Raw genomic sequence first — 11,767 nt, 5'->3', positions numbered from 1 at the left:
CACTTGGTTTGACCTGCTGATGTCATGTGTGACATCATCAGGACTTTAAAATGAGGAAATGCCAGGCGGGCGTTTCCCCACACCTGACCCTCATCAAGACTGAAAAGCCAAACAAAGTAAGTATGAACAAATGACTTAATCTGTAACATAATAAAATATAAAGAAACATGTAACTGAGTATTTAGCTTAATTTGCAGAATGTTTGATTTGCCGGCAACAGAACACTTACACAAACAAACCCGGGATAGTGAGTGAAGCAATGTTACTTGACAAATAGCAAATCATAGCAAATACATAGAAACAGAATAATGTGTACAATGTGCAAAGAAAAGGTAAACACATATGGGACAAATGGAGAGCATTGCAACTGCTCCTCCACTTTGTCACAATGAGAAGGTGTCCAAACTTTTGACTAGTAGTGTACATGTGGAGGGGGAGAAATCTAGGAAAGATGGTAAGGGACTTTTTAATCTTGGAGAGTGAGAGGATGCCTGAAAAATAGAGAAGTATAGCTACTGATTTAGAAGAAAAATGGTAATGTGCAAAGCTGTAGTAACTACAGAGAGATAAAGCTGATGAGCCATACCATAAAGCTACAGGAAAGATGTGCTGACGAGTTGCTGAAGCTAGGTTAAGAACAGAGGTGACGATCAGTGAGCAGCAGTAAGAGCACTACAGAGGTGATGTTTGCTTTGACGGTGTTGATGGAGGAGTTTAGAGAAGGTCAGAAGGAGTTGCACTGTGTTCTTAAGGATCGAGAGAAAATATAGGATAGGTCAGACGAGAGGAATAGTGGTGCTGCATCAGGAAGTCAGGAGCAGCAGAGAAGTATGTGAGGGTGGTGCAGGACATGTATGAGGACAGTGAGCCAGGGGATAGGATTACCATCTTGCCCCTTCTTGTTTGCAGTGATGATGGGCAGGTTGGCAGATGAGGAGCCAGAACTCTCCAGCAACTCTGATGTTTGCACATGACATTATAATCTGTAATGAAAGCAGGGAGCAGGTGGCAGCATGCTCTGGAGAGAAATGGTAAATGGCCTGTATTTGTATAGCGCTTTTACTAGTCCCTAAGGACCCCAAAGCGCTTTACACAACCAGACATCCACCCATTCACATTCACACACTGGTGATGGCAAGCTACATTGTAGCCACAGCTGCCCTGGGGCGCACTGACAGAAGCGAGGCTGCCGGACACTGGCGCCCCGGGGCCAGAGAAGAGGAATTAAAGTCAGTAGTGAAAGTGAAAACTGTTCTAAAATAAGTTGACTGCTTAGGAACGCTGCAGAAGTGCAGAGTGTGAAAAACAGCATCACTATCAATCACAAATATCCACAAAAAAAATCTTGATTTTCACCATCTTGTGAAGGCACCGCTGCAGAAGTATTTGCATACAATGACATTTGACCACATCCACGCCAGCTCCCTGTGAGGGAGAGCTATTTATAATAATATGTTTTACTTAATGTAAATAGAATAAATTAGTTATTTTAGACCAATTATTGTTAGAAATGTCACATCTTACTTAAATATATTTTACATTTAGATTAACTGACCTGTTTAATTCTCGCATAAAAAAATGTTGTTAATTTAAATTGTTTTGTTATCTTAAGTAAATCACGCAAGAAAAAAATGAAACAACTCAGATTTTACTTTGTTTTTGTTTTCATTTTTTTTTTTTTTTTTTTTGAAGAAGAAGAAGAAGAAGAAGAGGGAAAGAGCTGGTATGGTAAAGATTTGGGCTACAGAGCCTGAAATGTATTTATTTTCTTTGGTTCTCTGTATATTAACTTAGATTAATTAGATTTTTTAATTAGATTTATTAATATGTATTAATAAATGTATTGTATTGTATTGTAGCTTGTGGGGATAGGTTAATTGGATAATCCAAATTGTCACTAGGTGTGAATGTGCGAATGAATGTGAGTGTGAATGGTTGTCTGTCCCTGTGTGTTGGCCCTGCGACAGACTGGCGACCTGTCAAGGGTGTACCCCGCCTCTCGCCCTATGACAGCTGGGATAGGCTCCAGCGCCCCCTGCGACCCTGAAAAAGGATAAGCGGAAGCGAATGGATGGATGGATTAATAAATCACATTTATCCTAAAAAGGTGTCATTGCAATTTTTCCAGTGTATTTTGGTAAAAGTTAGAAAAGAAGCGCCAAAGAAATCTTTGCAACAATCTGTAAAGTGGATTCAGTGGTTGAAATCTGTGGTAAAAATAGCTGCTTCCTAAATGAGTCTCGGTGGTTCCATAAAGAGTGTTAACCATTTATTAACATTCAAGCAGCTATAGGATTTTTCACATTTATAACTCCTAAATGTAAAAATGTTCACATTTCTGATGCTTGTTTTCATTTTCACAGGATCGTTAAAATTTTCTATTTTGAAAATTAGAACATTCCCCAAACCGACTCAAATGTGTAATTTCCACAACAGACACAAGTAGGCGCTGCCGCAAACCATCACAGTAGTTCTCTGGCCTCCACAGCCCGGCCACACCTTAAAAAAGCACACTGACCAATCTGCCGGCGCCGGAAGTTAAAAGCAACCAATCCACGTTCTCTTGCTGCAAAACCAGCCAATCGGTGGCTACATGGGGCGGGATTAGCACTGTGGCTTCTTCCTGAGTTGCAATGCTGCTTATGAGAGCCTAACATTATCATACTAAACTTTAAAATTATAACATACATTTATTACAGTATAACAGTTAAACGGGGCAGCGTCACGATGGGTTTACTAACAATTTTGAAGAAGATGAAACAGAAGGAGCGCGAGATGAGGCTGCTGATGCTGTATCCTTTCTGTGACAGGTTTGGCTAGGCTGAAAACAAAGTGGCATTCGTGCACTTGGTTTATTATAACTATACATGTATCAATAAGAACCCGAAAGCTTCTCTGTGTGTCTGTGTCGTTAGATAAAGATGCCGGATAACGCCTTTCTCTTTATTTTTCCACTGTGCGGATTCATCCTTCTTGCTATGCTAACTGTTACACGTATTCCAGTAAATATACGAGACGCTGATTAATCGATTAAAACCCCTCAGGTGTGTGAGTTGTCTTTAACCTGGCGCGTGCAGAGGTCTGGACAACGCGGGGAAGACGACCATCTTGAAAAAATTCAACGGGGAGGACGTCAGCACCATCTCTCCCACACTGGGCTTCAACATCAAAACGCTGGAGCACAAAGGGTAACGCGCGCACGGGCTCAAACACGCACACACGCACGTTGCTTTGACGCCCATGTTTCTTAAAAAAAAAAACTAATCTAGTCACGGAAAAATTTCAAAGATTTTCGATATAATAATCTAAAATTAAAATGTGCCTATATGAATATGAAAATAGGTTTTGTGTATTGTCTTGTGTGAAAACCATGACAAATAATAAATGAAGCTTCAGTGTAATAAAGGAATAAAAGTCACAGGAAATACTTTATCCCTTCAGATCTATTTGCCTCCATTTCCTTCCGCCTGTGGTGCCTTTTGATTTGGCTTTTATTTCTGTGTGTCAGCCTGTTAAATCCAGAATCAAAGTTAAAATCCTTCATCTCTTAAATAATCAGGCCCCATCTTACCATAAAACCAAATGAGACTGTGGCTGTATCCCAATTCAGGGTCTGCAGCCTCAACGATCCTCAAGGGCTGCGTACTTAAAGACCGCTAAGGCCGGAAGTGCGAGGCTTGTGAAATGGGACGGTCTAGCCTCCGTCGCGTTGCCCAGGTTGCCTAGCAGCTGGAAACGTTTCATACAGCTTTGTTTGACAGAAATGAAGGAGAAAATCTTTTGTTCATTTGTTTGTTTCTACATGAGCTTTGATCATTCTCTGATTAAGCTCAGCTATTGAACGGAGTATATTTTAAAGTAAAGGCTTTAAAACCAAGTTAGTACAAACGTCACTAATGTCACATAACTTTGCCGACCGTAATGTTTTAATGTTCTTCATTATTAAACATTTGCACAGAAATAAGTGACATAATATTCAGTACTTACTTAAAGTTTACTCTTCGGGCGCCCCTCATCTGCCGTTTTTATTCGGCAAAATTATCCACACCCACCGCCGCGCTATGCATTCTGGGATATGTTGGGCCACGAAGTCTACACCGCCATGTCCTTAAAATTCAGGGAAATGAAGGACGCATTTGAGGGCCGCATTTCGAGCAGCCTTCGAATTGGGACAGCCTTCGTCGCGTTGCTGTGACGTAATCGGCCTTAAAATGCGGCCTTTAAGGCTGCAGACCCCGAATTGGGATGCAGCCAGAATCGTCCCAATAGAGCACTTCGCTCTCAGGCTGCTTGCCAACTTGTGGTTCGTACGGTATTAGTAGAACGGAGGCAAACGTTTGCTGAAAACCTTCTGTGTTAATGTACAAAAGTATTCTTTAGACCTCTTTTTTTCTAGCTCAGTCTGTACATTTCCATTCATGCCTCCCACTCCTTGTGTTTCCAGGTTTAAACTGAATATTTGGGACGTAGGCGGTCAGAAGTCACTGCGCTCCTACTGGAGGAACTACTTTGAGAGCACAGATGGGCTGGTGTGGGTGGTGGACAGCGCAGACAGACTCAGACTGGAAGACTGCAGACAGGAGCTCAGCGCACTCCTCCTGGAGGAGGTATATGAGAATGACACACAGTGGAGTGACAGAATCCTTTATTTGGGTTGTTTTGTTTTTTAAAGGATAAAAGACTTTAATATAAATGTAATGGGTTTGCGGTAACCGTTAGACCAGAAGGGTAGGTGTGTAAAAATGTGACGCTCACTAGTCCTCAATACGAGCCTTAACCTGGTATTCCGCCTGTCATTTAAAAGGAATATTTCGCCCTAATGGATCAGAAGTATCCATTTATATTTAATAGAAAGCAAATCTTTAATCGTTTTTATCAATCTTGTTTTTTGAGTTGTCTGGACTTTCTATATCTTTTAAGATATTTTCAAAACTGGGCAACTCACACTGGCCTCCATGGACAAACACCCCTAAAAGCCAGAGTCAAAATATGTCAATTTGATTTCAGTATGAACACGTTATGCTATTTTTAAATAAGCTGCGCTCCGTTCTTTGCAGAGGTTAGCTGGTGCAACGCTGCTGGTTTTTGCCAACAAACAGGATTTACCAGGAGCTCTGTCCAAAGAGGCAATACGAGAGGTGAGCTCTGCGCCCACTTGACGCTGCATTTCAACAATGATATAGTTGCATATATCACGGTGGATGCTGACACTTTGTTCTTCTGTAGGCGCTGGCCCTGGATAACATCAAAAGCCATCACTGGTGTATCATTGGTTGCAGTGCAGTAACAGGAGAGAACTTGTTAGCTGGCGTGGACTGGTTATTAGATGACATCGCTGCGAGGATCTTCACTGCTGACTGAATGTTTAACTGCAGACCAGCTGGTCTTTGTTCATGACCTGCAGCCTTAAGTGACTGAATGCTTTTATACTTGTCCCATCAACTAATGACTTACCCAACCGTCCTGGGTTTGCACGGATTTAAAGGAGACAGACCATTGTTTACTTGTATGAACCCAGTAATAAAAGTTCATCCATTCTTGTGGCAAAACACTCCATTTGCCTTCTTACAACATCCACACTTGATTCTTGCAGACTTGTTATGCTCAGCTTTATGTTGTCTAAAGTTCTTTGACATGCAATTCTTTGCAAATTCAGGTTGTATCACAAGCTCCTACAGAGACAAATTTGGTACTTTCCACCATTCTTGCACAGGCCAGTTCTGCATAATTTATCAGCCTCAAGCTAATCCTTTGACAGCATTTAGGTTTGATTTAATTTGTGCTACAACACAAAGCATCCTGTGTTATCCGTTTAAGCCAGAAACCTGACATTCTAAGAACTTTCACTATTAAAATGTTTTGTTTATCGAGTCTCCCCACAGTCACACTTGAAATAAAACAGCTCAGTCTGCTAAATTTTAAACACTTTATTGTTTAGTTACTGCAACTTTTAAGTGACAGAACCCCACAAATGTAAACATTATCACAGGTGTCCACAATTCCAGTGTAGTTCAAACTGCAGTCATCTTGGTGGCAGCACACAGGAGAGCGTCACGATGTGGCGTGTACCGTCCAATCTGCAAAGTTTAAAAACAAACAAAACTTAGAAACATGGAGGGCAGGAACGCTCATGTTATGATCAAGTCAGTTTTAAATCAGAGTACACCAATCAGTCATGAATCTTCAGACTGGGGCGGTAAAACAACCTCATCACTTCTGCTTAACACTAAACCGTTGCCTAATTAAGTAACTTTTCCAGTTTAAACTGGTTACTCACCATCGTGACTGTGCACAATGTCAGTCTCGTGACATGAGGTGCTGGACACAGACCACATGACTCCATTGCGTCAAACAAGAAACCTGCAACAGATTAAATATGTTAGTAGAGTCTGCTTGTGGAGTGACTGAGAACACAGTTTAGCTGCTGAGATCAGAGTATACCAATCAGTCATGAATCTTCAGACTGGGGCGGTAAAACAACCTCATCACATCTGTTTAATGTTTAACTGGACATTAAGCTGCTGCATGCTGTTAAAACAGAACTAGTGTTTGTACTCACCAGCATGGACCGACTGAACCGACGATCTGGTGTTTAAAGCTGTTTAAAGACAGACAAGTATTAAGTATCCTGCTGAAGCTCTTTTGGGGAAATGTCAGACTGACATTAACACTAGTGAAGCAAATCTATAAAGCAGCATTCAAAGCCACTGTGTTATAAAGTGTCAAAGAAGTTTAAATATGACATTTCTGGGATGTGATCAGATGACCACCTGTCAGCCATGCCTCAGTCAGCACTCCTTCTCCATCAGAGCACCAGCAGGTCACCTTACACCTGGAGGGGTAACAATTCAGGGTTCTCAGCGCCATGCTGGGCCAACAGGAGGGGAGACCAACCGAGTGTGAGGGGGTAGAGTCAACCCCCTCTGACTGCCTTAGCCAATTCATCATTTGCACAAACCCAGCAGTACTAAAGTCAAGATCCAGAGCTTTCAGTCTTATCAGACAGGAAGCATGACTGTAGTTTTAGACCTTAATACCAGAATCATTCATCCTTTATTTTCACTATGATCCCTTTTCTGTTGATGTTAACATGCACAGCACCTACCTAGGGCTTGCGTCCAGCTCACAGCTTCGACAGGCAGCTCTGTCCTGAAGGACGACACAAAGTTACATTAGCAACGTTTGCTCACAATGACGTTAGGCTACAGGTTTGATCCTGTGCAGATAAACATCAGATGATTCACAATTCCATTATGTTTCCATTCAGACTGTTGGTAACCCCAACAGGTTATCCCCTTATTGCCAAGGCAACACCAGTGGGTTCACCTTTTCAGGTCTGGCATTGACACGAGGCGTAAGACGGCTGCCAATATCATCATACAGGAAACTGGAGTGACACGCATCAGTCTAAATAAAAGTTTTTAGAGTCCATCAAGCTCCAAGCCTCCTACATAAAGATGTATAAGATGAGCACTAAAACGAAGCTACAGAGTTCACCCACCTGGACAAACAGCTGGGATGTTGCAGCATCTGGAGTCCAAACTTCAGCTACCTGTAAGATGATTGCATCAAGTCAAGGTACAGAAAGGAGGTTCAAGTCTCACAGTGTTCTTTGTGGACCGTCACTGACTTCAGATTTAAATCTTATCAACAGCAGTTCAGACGAACGAGATTCCAAAATTTCTCTCATCATTTTCAGCAGGTCTGAATATTTAAAACTGCAGATATATTTTTTTAACATACCTTCAAACAGGAAAGCCTCCATGGAGCTGCTGAAGCAGTCATCAAGTCACCTGACAACAGAAATCATTTACATCACTCAAGTGGCCATGCAGATTGTATTATGACAAATAAAATACACAGATGATAGAAAATCCTTCAAAGTGAAAAGCTGCAGTTGCTCAGATGTTTGTGTCGTTTCACATCGGGTCAAAGTGAGCTAAGTTTCATCATCACTGAAACTGCGCTACAGATGAGACGTCTCGTCTCTGCACGACAAGCTCAACAGAAAGAATATTCAAGTCTTAAATTCTTACCTTGAAACTTTCGACTGCCTTCCTTTCCTAAGCATTTGGTGGAAGTCCCTAAAGGAGAAGTTGGACCGTTAATAAAAAGCAGGGACTACTTCCTGTGCCATTAAGGACTTGCATGTTTGATCAGGGCTTTGGTGACAAACTGCCATGTGACATATGTCGTCCAGGTGTTTGATGGGTGCTATCCATTTCATCCTTTCAAACGGTCAGAAATGCCTCACATTATGGAACCAATAAATTAATTAATTTAATTTCAGATTCAATTTCTAGAATTTGGGGAAATTGGCATTTCTGACAATTTCACATTAACCTGAAAAAATTAAAGCTTAATACTTACATGCTGATTTGGCATCACTTCCTTCTGAAACAACTCCAACTTTAGCCTAGCAAACAAATACCAGACTGTTAATCATTTGCAATAACTAACATTTACATGTTTGTTAGCCTAAATTAAAGGGTAGTCAGATTAAAGGTTGACATCACATTAATCAGGCATATGCTTGTCATTAATGGTAATCATCATGCTTAAAACCCCACTGTGGAATTTTAACGGTGGAAAATCTTAACTGACCTCTGAATTTAAGACACTCTGAACACTGCGGGGTTCACATCAGAGGACCTACACAGAAAAACATAAATATCTTGGTTAATGAGATCTGTATTTAAGCCCTCAAGAAATTAGAACTAGAGATTTGGCAATTCAATCACTGCCCTTAACTTTAAACCACAGTCATTGTCTTATAAAAGTGTTTTAAGAGCTATTACAGCACAATCAGGTTGGGGCCTTCATGCTGCTCAGAATCTGGTAAAGAAGCTTCTTCAAAACGCTGATTCAGAAAGAGAGAGTTCCAAGACTCATCACCGCAGCACAACATGCTCGTTTATAGCCACACAGATGTTTAACTGCAGAGCCACTGAGAGAGATCATTCAAATGCCTAATCCAGATTAAAATCTGAAGCACTCAGAGCATTTTCTAATTACCTGATGTAGGAAGTGTCATCACAGGCCATGCCTGAAACCAGACGAGGAGAAAAAAATATGGCGCCGTTAGAGAGTTGTAAAAGAAAAAGCATGAGATGATCAGTGGTGATTCCTTCATGCTACTCAGTGTTTGAAATGCTGTCTTCAACGTTTTTATTCAGTGAGAGAGTTCAAACAGGTCATCACAGTAGCATGACCTTTCACGTTATGCCATTTAATGCGTTTACGTGACCCTACTCTCCACCTTATAATGCAATAAAGCGAACCTGTAAACAGACATTACCTGTGCAGGAAGCACGTTTCCAGCAGCTCCACATCTGGAAAGGAAAGAAAGAATGCGTTAGCATTCTGCAGCTAGCAACCAGCTAGCCATGCCGTTTACCACGTGACCGCTAAAATCTAACGTGCTACTGTTCGTGTGAAACAGTATGAAAATTGAGTTTAACAGCGTCTCAAATCAGAATAAAAAGAGTGCAATCACTGCCATTCAGGACAGGTCTGTGAAAATTTTCATCATTTAGAGACGCTGTTAGTTGCCGTGCGGTCACTTCTGAAGCCATTAAAATGCAAACCTGCTTTACGCTTATGTCTCAATACTGGATGCATCAAGTAGAGAACATATTTTTATTAGTAGTGACAGAAGTTTCAGTCGAAATGTTTAAATTCTGCTGGTGGATGGTTGAAGATTACGCTAAAATCTGGTCCGTGCTCAATGCAGAGAAACTTCTAGCAAAAACACCACGCAGCGTTTAAAATAGCTGAAAATGAGACGTGAACTAACGTGAAACTGCAGTATCACTACAGTAGTTTCTGTAAAATCAAACAATTAGTGGATAAACTCTGCAACTGAACTAAAGCGGCTAAGTGTTGCACAAATCTTACCTCTGCCAGAACATCGAAGGAAGTGGAAGAAGCGCGCGGTGCATCTCGTTTTTATGTCCCGCCTGTTGGACTCCGCCCACCGGCAAACGTCACCGAGTGGCTAACGCTTATCTTGACTCTTATCTATATTCAGCTATGGGTGAATTAAACTGGATAGAGTCTTTTGTACACAACCTAAACTCTGTATTTTTAACGCAAGAACATCGCTCTCAGCATGTAGCTGGAGAAAGCCTACAGAGAGTGGATTTTACTACGTCACTTCCGCTAAGATTGAGCGCCATTTTTACCTCCACCAGATGGCAGCAAATACACGGAAACAGGCTGCAGATTTTACAGACCTTAGTGAGTGTGTTTTAGCATAACATATATTTAAACAGCGGAGCACTTTACTATCAGTAATACCTGCGTAGCCAAATAATGCAAAAGCAATTTTGACTCAGAACACGTGATTTTCTACTCTTCCACCCTCCACATTGTTATTCTTTCATGTAAATATCCTCCATTCCAGCACTGGGCGAGATCAGGATCTGGGTATGACTATTGCAAACTAAACATTGTTCATTTACTGGAGTGATTTCTTTTCACTGAGTTCAGGATTTAAACACAACCTTAAATTAGGAATTATTTTTTTACTTATCATCTCTCATTCCCCTCTCTAGTCTTAACTTGTCCCCATGTAGAGATAATGTCCAAATGGCTCGCTTATTATGCTCGGATTCTCCAAAGTGTAAAAAAAAAAAAAGGACATGGTTTTATCTCTCTCTCTCTCTCTCTCTGTTTTTTTTTTTAAAGGCAGAAAATAAAACACTGTCCAGCCATCGATCTGGAACACACAGTGCTTGGATGAAGTATGAAGTGCTACCGCAACATGAACAATGTGTTTCTGATACTTCCTGCCAGCCAGCAGCTCATGTGTGAGGGCAAAATAACCAGATAGTGACAGCAAATGATGAATCCAACCTGAAACAGTACGTTCCATGGTAACCAGAGCAGCTTTTGAAGGAGCCATCCAAGCCAGGGCGTTTCAGCAGAGGTTGGACCACTGCCTGTTTAAAAATTACAGGTACATCACCTAAAGTCAGGCTGCTGTTTATAAGCCTTTGAATATAAGGTCCAATAGTGCCCCAAACTTCTTTAAAAAAACGAGGGGGAAGGACATCACTGGGAGAACCAGACTTGATTTGGGTGACAATTTTACCCAGATAGGACAGAGACACAGGTTCAAAATGGCTAAAAAAAAATGCTAAAGGCGTAAAAATAACAGAAGGGGGTAAAATATGTGCTCTAATAGATAAAATCTTGTCCACAAAGAAATTTAAAAAAGCTTCACAAGTTTCAGCAGAAGCTTCTGTACAGTTTGATTGGGGAGGGTTAAGAACAGAGTTTAAAATACTAAATAAGACACGGGGCTTATGGCAGTTGTCGTTAATAACACCTGCAAAATAGGCGGATTTCTGGTTCTTAACAATTTTCTGATATTTATGCCAGCTATCTCTTAAGATATCATAAGACACTTGTAGCTTGTCTTTTTCCCATTTGCGTTCTGCTTTTCTGCGCTCTCTTCGAGCAGCCCAAGTGATGTCGTTCAGCTGCGGCTCAGACTTCAGTTTAGGCCGCCTGACCTTCAGAGGAGCAACAGAAATGCTCACTGCTCACCCTAGGGGGCGTCTCCCATTTTGACCTCGGGACTTCTAGGTCATACTCGGCACAGATGTTTCTGTACACTATGCTGGACACTTGGTTATGGCGTTCCCTCTATGCCCTGCCTGCTACCATCTTGCACCCTGCTGTTATGGATCTCGTGCTTAGAGTATATACATATATATATTTGCAGACATCTGTTCAGTATCTGTGAAGTGGACAAGGGCAA

General features: G+C 41.3%; 1 protein-coding gene and 6 non-coding genes across 7 annotated transcripts; 1 reads left to right on the top strand and 6 right to left on the bottom strand.

The window, feature by feature from the left end:
* The first annotated feature begins 2,597 nt into the window (after positions 1 to 2,597).
* arl2 (ADP-ribosylation factor-like 2) lies at positions 2,598 to 6,889 on the top strand. The gene is made up of 5 exons (XM_085141622.1): positions 2,598 to 2,792; positions 3,078 to 3,188; positions 4,445 to 4,607; positions 5,058 to 5,138; positions 5,227 to 6,889. The coding sequence occupies exons 1-5, from the start codon at positions 2,728 to 2,730 to the stop codon at positions 5,359 to 5,361; spliced, it is 555 nt and encodes a 184-aa protein (XP_084997748.1). The 5' UTR covers positions 2,598 to 2,727; the 3' UTR covers positions 5,362 to 6,889.
* LOC146521687 (small nucleolar RNA SNORD31) lies at positions 6,150 to 6,221 on the bottom strand. Its single transcript, XR_014873502.1, has one exon. It is a non-coding gene; the product is annotated as a small nucleolar RNA SNORD31 (small nucleolar RNA).
* LOC146521686 (small nucleolar RNA SNORD31) lies at positions 6,425 to 6,494 on the bottom strand. Its single transcript, XR_014873501.1, has one exon. It is a non-coding gene; the product is annotated as a small nucleolar RNA SNORD31 (small nucleolar RNA).
* Positions 6,890 to 7,258: 369 nt separating the features above from the next.
* Positions 7,259 to 7,384, bottom strand: LOC146521684 (small nucleolar RNA SNORD22). Its single transcript, XR_014873503.1, has one exon. It is a non-coding gene; the product is annotated as a small nucleolar RNA SNORD22 (small nucleolar RNA).
* A 242-nt stretch (positions 7,385 to 7,626) lies between these two features.
* LOC146521683 (small nucleolar RNA SNORD30) lies at positions 7,627 to 7,697 on the bottom strand. Its single transcript, XR_014873504.1, has one exon. It is a non-coding gene; the product is annotated as a small nucleolar RNA SNORD30 (small nucleolar RNA).
* Positions 7,698 to 7,896: 199 nt separating this feature from the next.
* On the bottom strand, positions 7,897 to 7,961 carry LOC146521682 (small nucleolar RNA SNORD29). The gene has a single exon (XR_014873506.1). It is a non-coding gene; the product is annotated as a small nucleolar RNA SNORD29 (small nucleolar RNA).
* A 1,172-nt stretch (positions 7,962 to 9,133) lies between these two features.
* Positions 9,134 to 9,206, bottom strand: LOC146521681 (small nucleolar RNA SNORD36). The gene has a single exon (XR_014873466.1). It is a non-coding gene; the product is annotated as a small nucleolar RNA SNORD36 (small nucleolar RNA).
* Between the last annotated feature and the right edge of the window lie 2,561 nt (positions 9,207 to 11,767).

The sequence above is a fragment of the Neolamprologus multifasciatus genome, chromosome 3 (assembly GCF_963576455.1).
Source record: "Neolamprologus multifasciatus chromosome 3, fNeoMul1.2, whole genome shotgun sequence".
NCBI classification, from domain to species: Eukaryota; Metazoa; Chordata; class Actinopteri; order Cichliformes; family Cichlidae; genus Neolamprologus; species Neolamprologus multifasciatus.
This window is presented reverse-complemented; position numbering and strand designations above follow the sequence as displayed.

Excerpts from the sequence above, each read along its gene's own strand:
- arl2 (XM_085141622.1), top strand. The coding sequence starts at position 2,728 with ATGGGTTTACTAACAATTTTGAAGAAGATGAAACAGAAGGAGCGCGAG. Across the intron at positions 2,793-3,077 it reads GAGATGAGGCTGCTGATGCT|AGGTCTGGACAACGCGGGGA; the intron begins GTATCCTTTCTG and ends TGGCGCGTGCAG. Across the intron at positions 4,608-5,057 it reads GCGCACTCCTCCTGGAGGAG|AGGTTAGCTGGTGCAACGCT; the intron begins GTATATGAGAAT and ends CGTTCTTTGCAG.